The 20,913-nt window shown below is 49.1% G+C and overlaps 1 protein-coding gene across 1 annotated transcript in view; it reads left to right on the top strand.

Moving 5' to 3' along the window:
- Window positions 1-20,470, top strand: part of LOC108384744 (URB1 ribosome biogenesis homolog) — a 67,152-nt gene extending 46,682 nt beyond the window's left edge. Inside the window, exons 29-39 of the mRNA XM_037014619.2 lie at window positions 2,353-2,524; window positions 2,962-3,064; window positions 10,391-10,551; window positions 11,100-11,211; window positions 12,622-12,728; window positions 13,275-13,418; window positions 14,598-14,707; window positions 16,162-16,359; window positions 17,445-17,686; window positions 18,092-18,691; window positions 19,699-20,470. Coding sequence (XP_036870514.2) covers window positions 2,353-2,524; window positions 2,962-3,064; window positions 10,391-10,551; window positions 11,100-11,211; window positions 12,622-12,728; window positions 13,275-13,418; window positions 14,598-14,707; window positions 16,162-16,359; window positions 17,445-17,686; window positions 18,092-18,691; window positions 19,699-19,880 — 2,131 coding nt within the window. The 3' untranslated portion in view covers window positions 19,881-20,470. The remainder of the gene's footprint in view (window positions 1-2,352; window positions 2,525-2,961; window positions 3,065-10,390; window positions 10,552-11,099; window positions 11,212-12,621; window positions 12,729-13,274; window positions 13,419-14,597; window positions 14,708-16,161; window positions 16,360-17,444; window positions 17,687-18,091; window positions 18,692-19,698) is intronic.
- Window positions 20,471-20,913: the final 443 nt, after the last annotated feature.

The raw sequence follows: 20,913 nt of genomic DNA, 5'->3' as shown, positions 1-20,913 counted from the left end.
TTGATTTTTCTGAACCTTTTTCTTTATGCTTTAGATGGGGATTTGCAGGATGAAGAGTGAGGTGTTCACACTGGGTGTGAATTCCACTCCCCCACCCAGTCCATGTGCATGTATGTGCCGTGTCTGTCTGTCTTTCTCTCCTGGGCCCCTGGGGTCTGCTCGCAAACCTCCTTGGCCAGCGCAGCTTCAGGCCATGAGGGGCGGAGATTGCCGCCTTTCCCTGCGGGCCCTGCCCCAACCCCACACAGGCTCGGGTAGAGAGAGGACATGGTGAAACGTGCGGCTCAGAGAGAGCGCCTCAGACCAGCATCCTCACACCTGCTCTTGAAGAAGAGTTTGTGTGTGCAGACAAAGTGAGCCAGCTTATAGTTCAGGAGGGCTGTGCAGAGAAGGGGAAAAGGTTTCCATTGCACGACACCTTTTTTAAAGATAAAAGCTGTATTAGTCTATAAGCCATGACCTCTCTCCATGCCCCAGCCAAATAAGAAACATTTCAGAAAACATTTTCTGTCTCTTGAGAAGGCCCAGGTCCTGAGTAAACATTCTCTTTCCTTCTGCTGTGAGTGGGCCTCACTCTTCCTGCTTGGAGTCGGACCCTTTCTGGAGTGAACAGGCTGGGTCCGCAGGAGAGGAAGCAGTTTTTCTCACAGGGAGGAGAGCTGGGCTAGCTCCCCATGTCCGTGCAGAGCACTGTCTCTCAGAGACCGAGGAGGTCAGATGGGGCCACCTAGGGAAGAAAGATGGGGTCGGTTATGAAAGGAGTCTGGTTTCAGCCCCCAGGGAAGACAGGGTGGCCAGCGGATGGGAGTTCCCAGGCTCTGAGAAGGAACAGGAGTTTCCCCAGACTCAGGACAACCATCCCGTCCACATCCCGACGTGGAGGAGCAGGCCCGGCAGAGAAGCCACATGGGAGCTCTGTGGGGGTTCCGTGGGCAAACCTCACGCCAGGAAATGGTGCCAGTCTGCCCTGGGGGCTAGAGTACATCAGCTGCCCGCACTGGGAGGGCTCGCCTGAAGAAGATTCCTTATGTTAACTTGAATGACTGTTGCCTTGCTGCAAGTTAGTCTGTTTTCAGAAGAATTTGGTTTGGACTTACCCCACTCAGTAGCTATACGTGGGGTGCCTGCCAAGCACACAGTGCTGGGCCCAGAACTGCAGGGACACCAAGAGGAACGAGACAGTCCTGCTCTCTTTTGAGGGGCTCAGACCATCCTAAGTGGAACTCTTTTAAACCCGCTTCTGTGGGTGTAGCCAGCGGGAGCACAGGAAAGCATGCTCTCCCAGGAGAGTCAGGGGGCTTGGAGACAGGGTTAGCACTGAAGGACTGCAAGGGATTTGGTGGCAGAGGGAACAGTGTCACAGCTGCTAGGAGGTGGGAAAGGCAGAACGTGTCTGGGAATGGTGAGGAGGTCAGCTTCTCTGTGTCATAGGACGTGTAGGGCAGGGTGGTGGGAGGGCCCGGCAGGCTGGCCCATAAGGACTTCATGTGCCAGGCTGACTATCCCCACTTCCATGAGGAGACCCAGAGAGCTGTTGACCGTCTGGGGCAGAGAAGTGGCCTTCCTCACAGCTGGGTTTTTGGGGAGCACCCTCTAGCAGTGGGGCCATGGATTGTGGGTAGCCGGGAGAAAGGAAAGGCAGAAGAGGGAGGCCTGTGTCGTTTTCCAGCAGGACAGAGAGGTGACGTCTCTGGGAGCTGCAGTGGGGGTTGGTGTGCCAGGTGTGTACGTGGTGAAATCCCGAGGTGGGGCTAGCTAAAATGCAGTGCGGGCAGAAGGGGAAAGGTTTCTATCAGTAAAGCATTCGCAGGTAACCAGGTTCTGTTCCTGTGGTCTAGCATGGATTCTGGAGCCAGACTCCCCAGGTTTGAATTCTAGCTGTGCTGCTGACCGGCTGGGCAAGTGACCATCTAAGCAACCTTCTTAACCTCTGTGCCTCTTCCCTGTGTTTCCAAAGTGGGTATTAATGGCACCTATCTTATGGGAACTTTGTGCAGATAAAGTGAATTAATGTACCTGAAGGGCTTAGAGTAGAGCCTGGCTTATCATAGGCGGTCAGTGTGGGCCCTTGTCATCATCCCCCACTGTCACTCCTGTCCTGAGCCATCAGTGTGGGCCCCTCTCATCCCCCACTGTCACCCCAGTCCTGAGCTGTGTCAGTGTGGGCCCCCATTAGCATCTCTCACATTGCCCTATGTTGTGATGGGGATTAGGTGATAAAATCTATCTAACGTACTTAGAACAGCTCCTGCCGTGTGCTAGCTGCTTGGAAAGCTACCGGTGATGGTCGTCATCCTCACTTCTGTTCCTGGGGAGCCCTGGGGCCATCTGCTCTCTCCTGTCTGGCTCTAGGGTACTGCTTTGGGGCCCAGCTGCCGTGGAGCATCACAAGACATGTCGGAGCCTGGGCAAGTCGCTGTGGCAGCAGCCGAGCGTTGGCGACATCCTCCGCCTCCTGGATCGGGACCGGATGATGAATACCATCCTCCACTTCCCCCAGAACCGGAGGCTGCTGTCCCATGAGGTGCAGGAGGCCTGGGCAGAGCCCTCAGGGAGCACTCGGAGTGGTGCAGTGCTGTCCTGTCCACCCTCCGAGGAATATATTTGCCCCCTCGTCATCGGCGTACCATAAAATACCAGCCCTGTTTTTCATGGGGTTTGTCAACTAAAATTCCAACCGTATACTGAGGTACAGAGACAGGACCCCCGTGTACCTGTCATCCAGCTTGGGGAGTTACTGTCACTGGCCACACTTGTTTCATTTATATGTTCCCCACAAAAGACACCTAAACATTGCAAAGATCATATTTCATGAACAAGCAGTTCTTTATAGAAGCTTTTTTTTTTAATGCTCTGAATATTCAAAATAATTTTAACTCTGGGAATAATTGGTAACTATTCATGTGGTAGTAACACTTATGAGACCAAACCACACATTTTGTTTGTTTTGGGCTATTTCAGGAAACACAGGAACTGATACTTAAAGACAAAAGTACCGTGGATCTCGATGGCCTTTATGACCCCTGCTTTCTACTCCATCTCTTCAGCGAACTGACCAGGCCAGGTGACCACGGCTTCTGGGGGCAGCGGGCAGGGCTGCTCCTGTGCATGCTCGGGTAATGGTGGAGCCCTCATGGAGTCGGGGTGCTCATGGTAATGATCACTATGATTCCGGTTTGGGACCTTAAAGATCTTCAGCTGCCTTCGCACCTTTTCATTTCAGTGATTTTTGGCAAAGTTAATGTTTTGAATATACAGTGATTTTTTTTTTTTTATCATTTCAAGTCAGGGAGTGTCCTTTGTCCTTAATGTTTTCCCAAATCTTAATGACAGGAATTTCTGAACTTTCATTAGACAATGTCAAATACCAACAGAAATGATAAGTTTCTATCCTTAAGGATGAGCGAGAGTCTGCTGAGGTTGGCTTTTCCTTGGTTGATGTGTATTTTTGAAATTGCGTTTTGTGTCTAGCAGCCTGAGGGAGTCTTTGCTTGTGAATATGGGGGTGGGAGAGCAAGACTGATGACATGTCCATGCGCAACACTGGTGACCGCCGTCCAGTTCCCTGGGTGGTTAGGTGTGTTTTGGGGCCCCAGTGAGAGGTGTGTAATGATACATCACGGCTTTTAATTTGCATTTTCCTGATGGCTAATGATGTTGAACATCTGGTGATTCTCCATCTGTACATCCTCTGGTGGAATGTCAGTTTATGTCTTTTGCCCATTTTCTAATGGGATTATTTGTTGTTTAGTTGTCGAGTTTTAAGGATTCTTTATATATTATAGATATGAATCCTTTGATATGTGGTCTTTAAATATTTTCTTCCAGTCCGTAGTGTATCTTTTCATCCCCTCAGCAGGGTTTTTGACAGAAGAAAAGTTCTTCATTTTGATGAAGTCCACTTCATCAATTTTTTCTGTTATGGATCGTGGATCCTGCTTTTGGTGCCCAATCTAATAACTCTATCTGACCCTGGATCCCAGAGAATGTCTCCTGTGTTTATTTCTAAAAGTTGGATAGTTCAGGATTTTATGTTTAGGTCTTCATCTCGTTTGAGTTAATTTTTATAAAGGTATGAGGTTTAGGACCAGTTTCATTGTTTGCCTAGAGGTGTTTTTCCAGCCCCCATTTGTTACAAAGGCCACCTTCCTCCTCATCCTTTCTCCCCATTAGCTGCCCCGTGTGTATGTTGGCTGGGAAGTTCCGTCGCTGCTCCTCACCCAGCCTCTGCTGACACAGTAGGGCTCCTTGTCCCTCCTCTCTGCTGGGCCTCCTGGGATACCCAGCGAGGAGCAGGAGGAGCCGGAGGAGCAGGAGGAGCCGGAGGAGCCTCAGCGGGGAGGATGGCCCTGCCACCCTTCTCTGGCCCCGCCCCCAGGGGATCTGGGGCTCCTTTGCGGGAGTGGAGGTGTAGGCTCCCTCCTTGGCCTCTCTCCTGGGGGTGTGGGAGTGGGGCCACAGGCTTTCTGAGGTGTTTGACTGGGGTAGAGCAGATATTGTCTAGAAGTTTTTCGTTTTGCTAGGCTGTCCTCCTCTAATCTTTTCTCTGGAGACTAGAGAGAGCAGGCTTTTGTTCAGTGTGCCTGTTGTTTTCTGGGTGGCTGACTTCTTCAGCCCTAAGTCCAGGACACACAAAGCAGAAGGAAAACGCAGGAAACTCACCCGAGACCCCAGCTGGTCACTTCCTTTCCACCTTTCAGAGTTGTCTTATGTTTGCCCAGGATTTTCGGTGGTACTTAATAGGAAAAACAGAGAAAATACATCTATTCCATCTTCCCATGTTAGGTAACATTCACATTTCAAAATCCAGGTGGTGCCAAAGGGTGTGCAGTGAAATTATTTCCCTGACATCCACCCCCATCTTCTCCAGGCAGGACATATGTAAACCAGTTCCTGGTATCCTCCCAGGACCAGCTTGTTTCTTAAAGGCCTGGGCTGACTCTTGCTGGGCACAAGGTATGGGGACCTGGGAGGAGGCCATGATGCAGGGCTGGGAGGAGGTCCTGCATCTCTGCTTAAAATTGCTCTCAAGGACACAGTGGCCACATAGATTTCAGTGCAGTGGGAGACCATGTCTCACTCTTTGTCAAGTTTTCTCCCTTTTTTGACTTGGAATATAGTTTTACTTAAATATTCCTACTTATGAGCAGATTAGCTGATCTTCCACCACTGCCCCTTAGTATCCCTAACAAGAAGTAGGGAGGCCCCATCAGCAACCCCTTGTGTTGCTCCAGCTCCCTCCTTCATGACCACTGTGTTCTGTGGCTGAGCTAGATTTTATTTGCAAGAGAGCTGGGGCATCTCATGCACATGTCAGTATGATAATGGCAAGCAGGTGCCTTAATTGCCTGGTGACTGTTAGCTGCAGACTGACCAAGGCACCTCTGCTAGTGTGTGACCAGGACACTCTCCTGAATCCCCTGCCTTGGTGGTGCTGGCCAAGTCTGTTTCTCATCAAACATGAAAATAGATTTTCCACAGTCTGAAAATAGGAGGTTGCTTGACATTGTAACATAATGAATAGCAAGAAATCATTTCATCTATTATGCCATCTCTCAGTAGAGTTTCTAGAAAACAGAAGGGAGAGGCTTGGAAAATAATAGAAAAATAGTAAAATCAGGACAGGGTGGTTTTTACAAAATCTTGAATATGGCCTTTTTTGGGGGGTGGAAAGAATATAGGAGGCCTTTTGTGAAGAGAGGTAGGTAATAATAGTAAATGGTAGTTTTTCAAGTTAGTGAAATCTCCAAATGCAGCCTTAATTTTAAGTTTTATTGATATAATACCGGTAGAAAAAATTTCAGACCATGTCTACTGTAAAAAGGATTTGCAGTGACTTAAAATACTGGTTACATCATAATCATTCATATTGAAGTAGAAAAATAAAAAGTGTAGAGATGGATAGGGAGAAATAAAAATACAAAAAAAAAAGTATAACTAGATTCATTAAACTTTGCTTCAAGCTACTTGTCATCTAGAACAAACAATGGAAGCATAATGTCAAACAAATTTTGTTGTGTGATAAAAATCTTAGCAGTAAAATGGAAAGTTGAACAGAAAATCTATTGAACAAATAATGGCCAATGTAGGCTAGCTTTATTGTGGTTGAATTAAATGATGAAACTTTATATATATATATATTTTAATGTATTGTTCCTTTTGCTGTTGTCCTGGGGGACACATGACCATGAACAAATGTTTACATGAACTTCTGCTGAAGTGTGGTGCATAGAAGCTTACGTGCATCATATGGGTACAGCTGGGGTGTAGTGAGGCCACCAGCGGACCAAGACTAGAACAGCCTGGCGGCTCTGGGCCTTCCCTGCTCAGCGCCCCTTCTCCCCAGCAGGAGTCCTGGGCTGTCCCTGATGAGTACCCCTTCCCCCAGCAGGAGTCCTGCATTTGACCTTTATGTAAACTTCATGTAATTGGCATTGTACACTGTATATCCTCCTGTATCAGCTCCATTTATTCCACATTTCATTAGTGAGAGTCATCCATGCTGTGAGCACAGTGGTTCTCACAGTGGTTTTTACCTCCTGCAGCCCCTGGGTCCAAGTGTTGCTGCTGTTTTTCAAACTTAAACTGGGCACATGATGTATCTAAGTGTGGCTGCCAGTCTTCAGTGAAACTAGTTTTATGGTCCTGTTTCAATCCTTTGCTGAAAATGGGAGCCCATTTTCTTAACCTTATTGCTTCCCCTGTTTGAGTCCTTGGCTGATAAACAGGGCCAGCCCAGGCTGTTGGCAAGGGCAGGGTAGATGCTCCTTCCATAGCGAATTCTTATCCTCAAAAAACTGGGCTGAAAGCTTCAGCCTGTCATTTAGAAAGGCCACAGAGCAGGGGGCCCATGTGCGCTCCCCTGGGCCTCACTGGCAGGCCTCCCACACAGGCTGGGTAGGGTCCTCACCGGGCTGAGCCTCCCTTGCCCACTGCCTCCAGAGAAACCTTAAGCGGAGGTCTGAGGGGGAGTTCCTGATGCTCCCGCAGCTGCAGCTGCTATGCCACTAAAGCCAATAAGATGTGGGGTGCTTTTTATTTTAAGCCTTAATAATTGTCTTGGTTAAGCCATTTTGATTTGAATATCTGTTATCAGAAGGCCAAATTGCTGTTTACGAGGTTCCTGAAACAAAGAGAATGACGTTTTTAACAATTTTTTAACAACTTACTATGTTTTCAGCAGCCAAGTCTTCCTAGAATAACTGGAAATTGATTTTTCCTCAAGGACACATGGAAAATCCATTTGTCTTAGCATTAGTGATTAATAAAAATATCCCAGCCAGCCGAGTACTAACATTTAGGGTGCCATTAAATGTTTAGACTGTTGACTTTCCCAAAAGTATTCCATTTACATGTTATTTGTTATGTTGGTGTATCTAAACACATCTCATCTTTTCCTAAATAATATAATGTTCCTCCATAGCTTGATGCTCTTTAAAGCTTTTGAGTTTTCCTCTTTGCATCAAAAAGTTATTTGTTAAAAATGAGAAAATTTAGTCCATGAGTTGGTGGAGGCTCACATCCTTCCAGTTATTCTTTCCTTCCTTGTATTTGTAATCTGCTTCTTGATATTTAAAGTGCTTTCCTATAGACAGATATACTTGGGTTTTGCTTTCTTTTCTTCAGTCTGACCATCTCTGCCTTTTATCTGGATCACATACACCATTTATATATAATGTGATTGCTGATCTGTTTCTGTTTTATTTTCTTTGTAGCTTTTAGCTACAAGGCATGTGCATGTATATGTGTGTGCGTGCTGTAGGGTTTATGAATATTCACCTTCAATTTATTTCAAGTGTGATTATTCCACTTCATAGATAGTAGAAGCACCTGACAACATTATCAACCCACTTCTCCCTTCATGGCTTTCATGCTATTCCTGTCATGCAGTTTAACTTCTCCATGCCATAAAGCCTACAGTACATTGGTTTTGCTTCAAATTGTCAATTACTGCTCAAGGAGATTTGAATTTTATATTTACCGTATAATTAATATTTCTGGTTCTCTTCATTGCTTTGTGTGGATCCAGATTTCCATTGTCCATCATTTTCCTTCTACCATGGAAGCATGTCCAATGCCTCCTTTAAGAATTCTTGTAGTTCTAGTCTGCTGGTAATCAATTGTTTAAGCTTATTTATGGAAAAGTGTCTTAATTTTTTAAGGATTTTCATGGGGTATAAAATTCCAGGTTTGCAGGGTTTTTTTCTTACTCTGTAAGCATACCTCAGAGATAGTGCAGGTTCAGTTTCCATACCATCCCCATAAGGGAATATGGCAATGAAGCTAGTCAAATGAATTTTTTCATTTCCCAGTGCATATAGAAGTTAGGTTTATACCATACTATAGCCTATTAAGTGTGCAGTAGCATTATATGTAAAAAAAACTACGTAAGTTAATTAAGAAATACTTTATTGCTAAAAAATGCTAATAACCATGTGAGCATTCAGTGAGTCATGATCACTGATCACGGGTCTTTTTAACAGATAACTGATGCTCTGTTCATGTTTTTAAATTCTTTCTTCTCTGTGTTTCTATTTGGATAGTTTCTATTGCTGTCTTCAAATTCAGTAATCTTTTTTTCTACAGTGTCTAGTCTATTAATCCCAACCCATGCATCTTTCATCTCAGACAGTTAATGTTCATCTCTAGAAGTTTGATTTGGGTTTTTATATCCTCCATGTCTCTACTTACTATGCTCAGTCTTTCCTTTAGCTTCTTGAACATGTAGAATTCAGTTATAACAACTTTGAATGTCTTTGTCTACTAGTTCTGTCCTCAACTCAGAGTTCTCCAGTCTCCACCTAGTGTGCTCTCCCTGTGCCATGGCCTGGAAACCCTCCAGGCTGAGCTGGGGCAGTCAGAAGGGTCACCTGGTTTGTGTCTCATCTCTCTGAATTGCTCTCCTTTGTTGTCTCATGTCCAATGTCTTGAAAATCCTGGTTTTATTTCTTCAGTGTAGTTTTTTAGTTGCTCGAGGAAGACAGGTAAGTCTGTTCTCACTCTTATGGCTGGAAGTGGAAATGTTGGTTATTTGTTATGGTGTAAAAGCTGAGAAAGTCAAAGAGAGCCGACTATGTGCAAGTGAGCCCACTTCCATCAATCTGCCGTTGGGTGGGTTGCTGGTGGAGGCTCCAGGGAACTCCGATTCTTCTGAGGAGGAAGGAAACTATATTTTAGAATGATTTCTGTGTTTTGGGACAACTACCCATTGGACACCGTGATGTAACTATGAAGCTGCTTGGTTAAGGAAAAGTAGCTGATTAAAATTTTTCTTATTATATTCTTAGTTTTTTAAATTGCAGACATTTCTCCTTTTAAATGTCCGTCTTTAGGGAGAGGAGGAAAAAAAGAGTTGAAAAAAAGATATATCAGTGACATATATCTTTTATTTATAGCACATTCCAAGTTTACCCATTTAGGGTAGTCATTTCAGTTCGTTAGTGTTTGGTTCCTAATCTAACTAGGTCACCACTCAGTCTAAAGAATATCTTCATGGGTGATTATCATGACCAAACCCTGCTTAACCATTTTAAACACAGTGACCTATCTCTGTTCTGAGGCTTTTCTTGACAGCACTCATCTCATAAAAAAGCCTGGGTTTTCATCAGAGGGGGTTTGAAGTGTCCTAATTTTATTAATGATAATCAAGCCCTTTCAGATGTTGTCAGGTAGGTCCCCTCATGAATCTGGCCTCTTCTGTCACATCCTCTCCTAAAGTGATTGTGAGTTTGTCAAGGCCTAATGGGTGACACATGGATATCAGGTAATAGGCTCTTCAGACTGTAGCTTTTGCTCAAGTGTGGTGAGCTGTGCTTCTGTGAGATTTTTGTTGCTTAAAGTAAGAACTAGGGTTGCCAGGTGGATATAAGTAAACCCTTTATAAAATTGATGGGCCAGGTATGACTGCTTTGCAGTGACTGTATTTCCCAGCTTTGCACTCATGGTATTTTCCATCGCAGTTCTTGTAGGTGGGGATTCAGAGCCAGCAGGGTGACTGAGGTGGACCCAGGGAGCCGGTTTTCCCTTCTGACTCCCTGGTGGTGTTCCCCAGGCCTCCTGCAGACTAGGACCTGTGCCTCAGGTCCAAAAGGTGCCTCTGTCCCTCTCTGGCTCATTGGGGGTTTGTGAGAGTAATGAAATAATCCTGGTTGGGGTTACAGGTGTTGGAGAAGCTAGAGGCGTGGTAATTACTACCCTGGAAGGGAGGATAGTTATTGTCAACTTCAGCAGAAGCCTAAGGGAGCTGAGGGGACAGTTGCATTTCTTGTATATAGTACACATATCACATACTGGCCAAATGCAGAAGAGAATTTAATTCTCCATGTTATTAAACATCATGGAATCGTGTGTGTGTGTATGTGTGTGTCTAATGCTATTGTATCTCCCATAGAATTTGTAGTGGATTGTCGAATGTTTTTGGACTCAAATGCTCTGGGCCTGACTGTGGCGGCCCTCAGCAGCTATGACCCCCATATGCGAGCTGCAGCCTATCACGTCCTGGTGGCCTACTACTCACATCTGGAGGGGGCACGGTTCCCAGAACAGTCCCAGGTGAGTGGGGTTGAGGGTGCCTGGCAGACTTTGGAGAGCTGGCTCTCCATGCCTCTGGTAGACGGGTCTCTGAGAAGCACAGAAGCCTTGCCAGGAGACCTCCGATAAAGGATGAAGGTCTGTTCTGTTTTAGGGAGTGATGCGGGGGCTGCCTCTTGTCCTCAGCCCCCAGGGAGCCTCTTTTATTGTGGTGGGCAAGGCAGTTTAATTTCTGGTGACTGATTCTCCGTGGTTCAGGCGGCTGTCCCAGGACCCTGAATCTCAGCAGCCTGCACCCTGAGGCAGTAGGAATTAAGAGCAGACTGGGTGTTGGGGTGTACTCCTGCCCCCTCTACCCCTGGACACATGCCCGGCTCCTCGAGGAGACACTCAGAACACTCCTGAGATGGCAGCGAGCAAGGACATTGCCACCGCCATTAGTCGTCTCTGGTGTCCCTGGCATGGGAGGAGCAGGTGTCCAGCAAAGCTCTAGATTAGGCTGCCTGAGACATGGCTGATCACAGTTATTTTTAAAATCCTTGTCTCTTTTTCTTTTTCCTGGTTTTAAGTTACTTTACCTGTTGGATGTAGTCCGGGAGGGGATTCGCACTCAGAACATGAGACTCACCTTCACCGTGGCCCTCTTCATTGCCAAGGCTGCCCTGCTGATTTTGAAACCAGGTACCACTGATAGGATTGGGTCTGGAAGATCTTGGAATACTGAGTCTGAGCAAGTCCATGTGTGGGTGTTAATCCCTCAGGTGAGACTGTCACACCTGTGCGAAAGGCCGCCTCAGGGCCATCCTGCGCTTGTGACAGTGAATGATTGGGAGCCACTGGGATGTCCACCCGTATTGGTGGTTGTGAGGAAGCTGTGCATGGGCCCCTGTGTAATTAAATCCAGAAAAATTTAGTGGAGTAGCAGGTGCAGAAGTGAGCAATGGAGAAAGAATATGTATTCACGTTTGCTTGTAGGTGTCTAAAGCTGTGATAAGAGCAGACTGTAGCCTCCGTGTCACGGTTCTGGTGTGCAGGGGATATGAATCCTGCACTGGAGCACAGAGAAGGCTCCGGACACAGACGCACCTGCCAGGTGGCAGCCGCTGCTGGCCAGTGTGCCCCTGGGTCCTCCAAAAGCATTCGGGCTGTGGGTCACCACGCAGGTGCCACCTAAGTTACTGCTGCTTTTTACTCGTGGCAGAGTTCCACTACTCAGCAGCATGAGAAGTTAGTCCATAAGGCCTTTTTTTTTATTATTAGTGAAAAATCACCAGGGACCACAGGGTTCTTTGAGTGTGACTGTCATTTTCACATGCGGGAACTGTCCCCAGCTTTAGGCCCCCAACGTGGAATAGTTTGTCCAAGGCCCCACAGTTCATCTGTTTCTGTATTATTTTATTACGTGGATTTTTGTTCATCTTAGGAATTCAGGAGGAAAAGAAGGCAGCTATCCATTTGTAGACTCTAAAGAAAAAAAGCTATTCCAAGAAACTATCCTTGCAGAGGCCCCAGTGATGTTGGCCTTGGCCCCCCGTTCAGTCTGTGTCGCCTGGGCGATCTCTGTCCCCCATCAGGCCTCCTGTTGGGGTGGGGGTGTAGGGCAGCATGGTCGTGGGGTGGGCTCTGAGGCAGGCCTGGAGGCAGCCACCTGAGGTGAGAAGCAGCAGGGGGCGGCGGTGTCTGTCCTGTCAGCCTCGGTGCCTTCCAGAGCCTCCTGCCCCAGTGCATGTCAGAGCCCCTTTGCTGTGGCAGCTCCCCTCAGTGGGGGGAAGATGGATGTGGGTGTTCACCCTGTGCTCTGGGTGACCAGGTCTCACTCTCCCCACCAGCTGATTGGAGTGTAGGCTGATAACTGGGGAGGGTGTTTCTCTGAAGGACTGGGCACCCTGGACTGGGTGCCCTGCCCTGAGGGAAGGCCTGTATGCGGTGTAGAACTAAGGTGTCCCACTGCCTCCTGCTCGAGAACTAACCGCCTAAGACTACAGGAGCTCCTAGGGCAGGATGTACGTGGGTGCTCCCAAACCCCACCCCCAACTCCAGATCGCAGGGCATCCCGCAGTGCCCAGTGTGACTGTCTGCCTGTGTCCACAGAGGAGCACATGTACTTGAAGGTCAACAAGTTCCTGCTGTCACACGAGTACTTGAATATGAACAAAGTTCCAGGCTTCTACCAGTTCTTCTACAGCTCGGACTTTGAGGTAATGCTCTTAAAGTCCTCCAGGTCTCTGGGAGATGCCCGGAACAGATTGCACAGCCACGGCTGTCATTCTGGCATTTTACCCGTTAGGATTGCTTGCTGCCCAGCTGGCGCCATCGCACAAGCAGTGGGATTGCAAGTGGGCCGGGAAACGTGGAGGACCACCCAGGCTTGTTTGGAGAAATAAGTGCCTCTCGTTCTGTGCATCAAGTTTTAGGTAGCTTCTCTTAAGCTCTACCGCAGAGCTCTGAGTTGTATGGCATTTTCTCTTTTCTTAGTGAATCACTGGTTAAATATTCAGTGTGCTTTTATGGAACACCTTCTGTATGAAAACAGTTCAGTGTTTATACTTGACTTGGTCCATTATTTCTGACCTGAAGGAACCAGGTCAGAGGTAAAACTGAGGATCTTTAATAATATGATTAGAGATGGAGGTCAGGGTAGCCTGCTGCCATTTTTGCTACCCCATGAAGGTGGAGGTGTTTGAGGAGTTGTCGGGTAAAAAGGCTTTAACTTAACAGTAGTTTCTTGTTCACCTGGATTGCAGCAAAAGACCGAACAGGAATGGATGTTTGGGATTCTACGTCAAGGAATCCGGGACAAACACTGCTATGAGCTCTACGCCAGGCGAGGAGTTTTCTCCATCATCCTGTCCTTTTTCAACAGCTCGTTGTGTGACGAAGTGGCCCAGGTAGGCGGGTCCCCCAGGTTTACTTGAGGCTGAAAGGTCTGTGTGTTTTCTCAAGGTTCAGTTGAGACGTCAAGTCCTTGTGATTTGTAATCTCAGCCTGGACATGACCACCTAAGTGAGGTGACATTAACCTGGCTTTGAGGGAAGTGACACACCACCAGTGTCCTTCGTGTTGCTGCCTGGGGTGCAAGCTGCACTCTCACTGTCATCTGTCCCCTGATGAAGTGCTTGTCACAGCCCCTTCCTGTGCCCTCACCTGGTAGTAAGGCCTGTGAAGAGGGAGTAGCTGATCGATAATCCTAAGCCTTTGCAGCTGGCTACGATGTCTGCGAACAGATCACCCTATATGTGACCGTGGGGCTGTGGCTGAGACACTCAAGCCTCTGCAGCTCAGTTACACACAGACATCGTAGGTCATCAGAACTTGGCCAGGAACAAGAGTTGGGAGTTGAAACTGGGTGCCTCACAGCTAGTGAGGGAATCTGCTGTTGACTCTGTACCCTAGACTGAGAGCTCCTGTGCGAGGGCTCTGATGCTGTGGCAGCCGCACGGAGAGGCTGGGTAAAACCTGTGGTATTGTGGTTAACTTCTAGCTCAGTCAGCTTCTGATATCTATCAGTTTCTTATATGAAGTAAATGTGGGTATACATAAGAATGAGTGAAGGGTAAGAAACGTGTGAATAAACTGAATTTGAGTTTAGTGTTTTACTTTTTATGGCATGTAAGAATTCTAACGTACCCAACTAACATTTCAAGGGGCAGTGCCATTTTTACATCTTCCTTCCCAGTTGCTACACCTGAGGGGGCAGAATGGGCTGCCTGCAGTTCAGGGCAGGGCTGGAAATGGGCCCACCTTCTCTGCCAGCTCAGGCTGCTATACATCTAGGCCACGTGCTGTCCATGCTGCACATTTGCTCGTGGGCTATTTCTTCATGATGGATTAGCAGGAGTGGGCAGCCCCCAGACCAGCAGCTGCCATAGAGGCCTGTGTCCTCTGGCTGTCACGTAAGGGGAAGGGCACATTCCTCTGTGGCCACCCCCTTGCAGAGTTAACAAACAGACTTCATACGCGGCCACCACCTGCAATTGTAACATACCGTTCTATTCTTAAATTGTTCCCTTGATCAAGTAAATTAGGTTTTCCAAACTGATGAACAACTTGTTCTTTTGGGTTTTCAGAACTGGATTCTGGAAATCCTACAGAATGCCGCCCGGAATGCCAAAGCTGCCTATGAGATCCTGCGAGACTATAGCCTTTTAACGTGGCTTTTAAACATCCTTGAGAGCAAGTAAGCACCTTGTGCAGGAGAGGCGTGTGTCAGGCAGGAAGGGGGGTACAAGACAGTTGTGTCTACTGCTAGCTTCAGTGGCCACTGGAAATGTCCAGTAGAATCCATGCTGCCCAAAACCATGTCCCGCTCCACCACATGCCTGGGTACCCACTCCCTGGGAAGACTGCAGTGGCATTTCATCACCTTAAGTCTTTCTTTGACGTGCCCACTACTGTTTGCATTCAGCCGAGGCTTCGCCAGCCAACGTGTGTGTGTGTTCTGCACAGTCCAGGCTGTCCCTGGAGTGGGATCAGCCATCTAAGGGTGCATGACCACAGCCATCCCTGCGTAGAACAGGAAGCCTCCAGTTCAGGAGCTCATTTGGCCCCGTGTTGGAGGGTGGGTCCCAGAGCCCCACCACCCGTGCCGGCTCAGGGGCTCCTGAGGAGCTGGTGCTGGAGCAGCACTGAGGGGCTGAAGCAGGTGTGTGTCATAGTTACCTCGGCTGCCGGGTGGGCGGCCCACATATGGGGAGAGGTCCAAACAGGAATTCACTGTCTCTCAGTTCTGGAGGCTGGGGGCCCAAGGTCAGGGGCCAGCACCGGTGGTTCTGGGGTTCTCCTCCTGCCCTTTGCAGCCACTCTTGCTGTCCTCAGGTGGCAGGGAGGCCAAGAAGCGGGGAGAAGGCTCTGCCCTCTTCCTGTCCTTGTCAGGACACTGATCTCATCACAGGGGCTCCACCCTCCCTCATGGCCATATCTAAACCTAGTTTCCTCCCAAGGCCCCACTTCCAAATGCAGTCACGTGGGGTTGGGCTTCAGTGCATGCATGTGGGTAGGTGGGGAGTTGGCTCAATATAATCCACAGCATAGTCTCTTTTGCTCCCTAATACTTTCCTGAGTTTGAGGTTGTCTGAAAAGACGAAGGCCTTGTCTCTGCACATAGCACTAGGGGGAGGAATCTTTCTTTCAAAGAATTAACTACACTGATAAGCCCAGGAATGTCCAGGCCCTTCTGTGCATTTTTTTTAAAGTATTTTTAAATTTTCTCTAAAAGTAATGTTCTAAGTCTGAAATCGTTGGACATCAGCTCCAAGACTGTTGCAGATGTATCGAAGGCATGCCTGGCTCCTCCTCTCTTCCTGGTGGAAGTAGAGCTGTTCGCATGAGTGGGACAGTGGCTCCAGACTTGCCCTCCAGTGTGGGACGTGGGATGGTCGTCTGGCTGGAAAGGAGAGCTGGGGCCTCGTCCTGCACTGCAGCTGCACTTGTGCAGCAGGCACCCCGTTTTTTTACTGAGATCCTGTGCTTTTGTGGGGCTGAGCAGGTAGAATTGTTGGTGGGGGAGGCTGCCAGGCCACCCCTTGGTACTGCCCCCACAGTCACAGTCTTCCGTGCTTCCCGCCACCTCTCACCCAGCAGCTGTCAGCAAAGGTGATGGGACAGAGAGTGAGCCTTCCTCTTTGGCTTCAGGTTTCTGGAGACCCCGCTGCTCTGCAGCATAATCTCCTTGCTGCACACTCTGTGGGTGACCAACCTGGGACACAGAGGCGTGGAGTCGGGGAGCCAGCCCCGCTGCAAGCCTGGGTCCCAGAAGCGCCCGAAGCTGCTCGCCCTGCACTTGGTCAATGAGTTCCTTTATGTTCTCATCATGCTCATGAAGCACCTGAGGTGAGCCCTTCGCCCGCCAGGTAAGGCCCCTGGTGTCAGTCACTTGTGGCCATCACCTCTCAGCCTTCCCATTGGTCCCGCCTGCACAGGTGGGCACTGGGCCAGAGGGATGCCATCAGCTGTGGGGATATCAGGCCGGTATGTTAGCGTTTCCTCGTTTCCACCTCAACTTTATGAGGCAGGAAGACACTGAGAACTGAACACGCTTTTAAAAACCTGCAACAGGCCATACCTGATCATTGTTAGCAGGCAGATCATCTACCTGCATGGTTCATTCAGGTACTCAAAGTGATGTTTTCTAGACAGAGCAGATTGCCCACAACCTTTGCCCAAAATGGGTGCTCCTAGACTGGCCCTGCTTCATCAGCCTGCACTTGAATTTTCTTGACAATTTCAGTATTTTCATCTGACCCCTTAGAAAAGTGCTCTTGGTTTCCTCAGGAGAGCTAAGTTCTCTCCGACTTGCAGGGAGCACCTGGGGTTCCGATCTGGGCTCAGAGGTATATTGGTAGCCAGTGGAATGTACCCTCAGAATGAAGATGGTCCCAGGAAGGAACAGGGCATTTGATTTTGTGCTGTTGTCGGGTAAACCATTAAGTCAGGATCAAAGAGCCCCCATGTTTCTCATTTGGGGAGAGCTCACAGGTATGTATCTTCCCCGGGGCCCATCCTCGGGACCATGGCTGGGGTTGTCCTGGGCTTTCCCGGGCTTTCCCAAGCCTTTTCCCGGGAATCTGAACACACGAGAAGGGGAGGGGCCAGCAGTCCCCGCGTGTCCTGGTAGGTGCTGGTGCTCTGCCCCTCAGGCCCTCTGCCCAGCTCGCACCGTTGGCCATGGTTTCCAAGGAGATTCCTGTGCCTCCAGGATGCAGGTCACACTTTGGTCCCCTTTCTACCTGTCCGGGAGCAGCTCGCTTCCTGGTCTGTGTGCTAGGGGTCCATGTCCCAAGTCTGTTGCTAAGGAAACTCCCTGTCATGGGCGGAGCGTTTGTGTCTCTGGGTGGGTGGTGTTCACTGGCCACCCCGGTCCTTGGCTGCAGGACAAGGAAGCATTTTGCTCAGGGTGTGACACTGGCTCCCCACAGGCCTGCCTTGCCCTCTGCCCAGCTGGCCAGCTTCTTCGGGGCACTCGACTCTGTCCTTAAGTACCGGGCCACCGTCACACAGGCCTTCAGAGACATGGACCGCTTCACCGTGAATGAGACAGTGCTGTCCACCAAGGACGTTCTCATCCTCCTGCACAAGTGGAGCCTCATCGGGAGGGACACCGCGCTCCAAGAGGACCTGAGAGCAGCCATTGAGAAATACCAAGTCAAGGAGCTCCTGAGTGAGTGTCGGGACCCGGGGTCTCCTTGTGGGCTCCCCAAACTGTGCTCCTTCCCCTTAGAGCAGGCGCATCATTCCCTCAGCAGCATTTCCAAAGCTGGTGAGGCTTACATACAGTGCATGTCCATCTTCCCAGCCCTGAGGAGGGAGCCGGGACCTGGTGCTGCGTGCTCCAGGTCCGCCTCTGCGAGGGGCAGGCTGGGGAAGGGTGGAGGGTTGCGGCAGGGATTAAATGGCACTGTAGTAACAGTGATGATGCTCACAGTCAGACAATGAGCTCCACCCACGCTGCAGGCAGAGTAGCCAGTCCTGCTGGCCGAGTGCTCAGTGCCTGTGAGCTGCCTCCCCTGTCCGTATGGGGAAGGGACACCAGTCTCACTGTCCTTCTTCTCTCTGTGTATAACAGAAATGCTCAAGGATAAGAACAGGCCTGTGGTGGCAGCCCGAGCCAGAGGCCCCTGGGGCCGAAGGAGGAGGCCTGGGGAGGCAGAGGAGGCAGCTGACCCTGAGCTGCAGGCATCCAGCTTGGAGACATGCAAGGGCCTCCTGAGGTCCATATTGACTCACTGGGGGCCAGTGTTCCCCAGCTGTGAGCCTGCTCAGGAGCCCGCAGACAGGGCCACCCCTGAGAGCAGTGCACCGGGCCCTGTGCACGCCGCTGCTTCCCTGGCGGCCACCTGGGTGCTGTGCTCAGTGGCCGACAACCCACTCAGCAGGGCAGAGGCTGCTGGACTCCTTGGTTGGCTTAAGAGCCACATTTTGCCACAGCCGATCATCGTGGCTGACCTTCTTGGGGACAGTCGTGTGAGGAGTGGCATATTTAAGCTGTACAGCCGGCTCTGCAGTACCGAGGGTCTGTCCAGGCCTGCGCAGAGTGTGGCCTGCCTGTTGAACACAGTCATGCTGCACCTTGTGGCGGCCCGGGGCCCAGCAGGGAGCTCCCTCCGGCCAGCAGTCGAGGCTCTCCACCTGGCTTCTCTGAAGGAGGAGGATGAAGCCACACGAGGTATGCTGGTTCTTGGATCAGAGGCTGCAGAAGTGCAGGAGGGGCTGAGGCCTGGGGTGACTCTGTCCCTTAGAGCCCATCAGGTACTTTGGTTAGTGCTCAGGCCCCTGCCACAGTGCTGGGGATCGCGGGCACTGAGGGTGAAGACAGAGGAAGTCTTTGCCCTTTGCTCTCAGTGGTCATGTTGATGGGAACAAAGGTGCCCTCTTCCCAACCTTGTGTCCACGGGGGGCCCCCACCCTGAAGAACAGTGGCTTTCCTATGTGTCAGCTGTCACCCAAGTGAAAAATAATGTTTCATATCGTGGCCAGATGTCTGCGTGTGGACAGAAGTACATGTATGTTTATATGCACATGGGTGTGTTCATAAGCCAGAGATGCATGAGCACACCAATGCAGTTCAGGTGTTTGGCAGGTAGCAGGTGCTTAATTAACATTTAAACGCATAAATGAATGATCAGCAAAGGCTTGGGGAGGCTGTCACCGTGGTGTGGCTCCTCCTGGGAGGGTTGTCCCTTTCACTGAGGCACAAGGGGGACCGGCCAGCAGCCCAGGAGGTGAACTCACCTGGTTGCAGGGCCGACCTGTTCCCTCACCTGGCTTCAGTCAGGGACTTGAATCTTTGTTTGTGGGGCATGGTCTCCTCACCCTGCCACCGAGGAAGTGATGTCAAGTGATTCTGAGACGCTCTTTGCAAAAGTCAGTGCTGGCTCTTGCTTGTTGGTCAAACCAAGAGGGGACCTGGCTTGTTTCAACTTCTTTACATTCCAACACATTCATCAAATAAAAAGATCCATCCTAAAAGGAACAGAAAAAGTTAACCCAATAGTTAAGAGAAGACAGCATTAGTGTGTTTTATACATGCTTATCTCAGGTTGCCCCAAGTATGTGACACAGTTCATTTGGGTGCCTTATCAAAGCCCCAGTGTCCCCATGTGTGTGGGCAGAATGACTTGCTTTCCAGTTGAATAGATCTGCATCCTAATGGCCCTGTCACCTCTTCCTCAGCTGCAGCAGCATTCCTGGTGTCTCTGTACATTAAGGACATCTGGCTGGGGGCCCAGCGGCCAGACACCCTCCTAACGCACGTCCGGATGGTCTGTGACTCTGCAGAGGATGTGCCAAGTGGGAACAAGGAGGCCATCTTCATGCTCTGCAGGGACCTCGCTGCCTCAGCCCCAGATGCTTGACGCTCTGCCTGCTGTCTGCAGTGCCAGGTTCTAGACGTTTGAGTTAAACGTTTCTGTGGAGGGCATGCAAAAGGATGGGCTCTGGATATTGCTGGTTTCCTGACAAGAAAAGTGGACTATTTAACTGACCGATAAATAATGAACTCAAGGAACTGGTTCCACAGTCCTAGTAGGCATGGGGGTCTTTGGGGCCATGAGCCCATCCAGTGTTTAGTGAGGCAAGACCCTTCCTGTGGGGTTCATCATTCTCCAAAGGAAATACTTCAAGTTGAGGTAACACTTCTGAGCGCTTAAGGGATTTGTGGGTATTAATTCTAAAGTGTCCAAAAATTATTAGATAAAAGGGCATGAAGAGATGTTTAAAGCTTTCTTATTCTATAAGAAGTCAAAAGAAAGGTTGGTATAACTTTTTCAATAAGAAGCTCCTGCCAGTGTTAATTATTTTATTGAAAGGATGTTACACTAAATCCTTAAAGTATGGAGTTGATGTGCCCTCTGCTTTGGGAAGTCAGACTGTATTTTTTTTAATTTTGTTTCAAAGAGGGGATTTTGAATTTTATAACTTGTTAATAAATGTTTATTTTATGTTAGATTTTTGTGTTTTGCTTAATTGATGTTGGAGGGCTATTTTTATTCCACGGAGACCTGCATGTTAGAGGTGAGGATTTGACTCCTAAGGTTCCTGTATTAATTGGTGGTTGTAGCTGACAGATGGCGAATATGATGGTTTCACAGATGAAATTCCAGCCTGTCAGTAAAGCTCTGCTTACAGCCATGTCCCTCTCGCACACCCTGGCTTTTGGGGGTCTGCCTGGCCACTGTCATGTGCCAGCACAGCGGCGTTCTCTGTCACCTGGGAGATAGTGTTTATTTGCTTGAATACCATGGTCAGCACCAAGAATGGCTTGGTTTTGGCTTAAACATTTACACTTTGTATGCCTCCAGTGTTCTTTAGACTCTTTTTAAATGACTTAAGATTCTTAACCAAGATATGGGTAATGCTTACCTGCTGGTCCCCTTACCACAAACCGGG

Source organism: Manis javanica, chromosome 3, assembly GCF_040802235.1.
Source record: "Manis javanica isolate MJ-LG chromosome 3, MJ_LKY, whole genome shotgun sequence".
Classification (NCBI taxonomy): Eukaryota; Metazoa; Chordata; class Mammalia; order Pholidota; family Manidae; genus Manis; species Manis javanica.
This window is presented reverse-complemented; position numbering and strand designations above follow the sequence as displayed.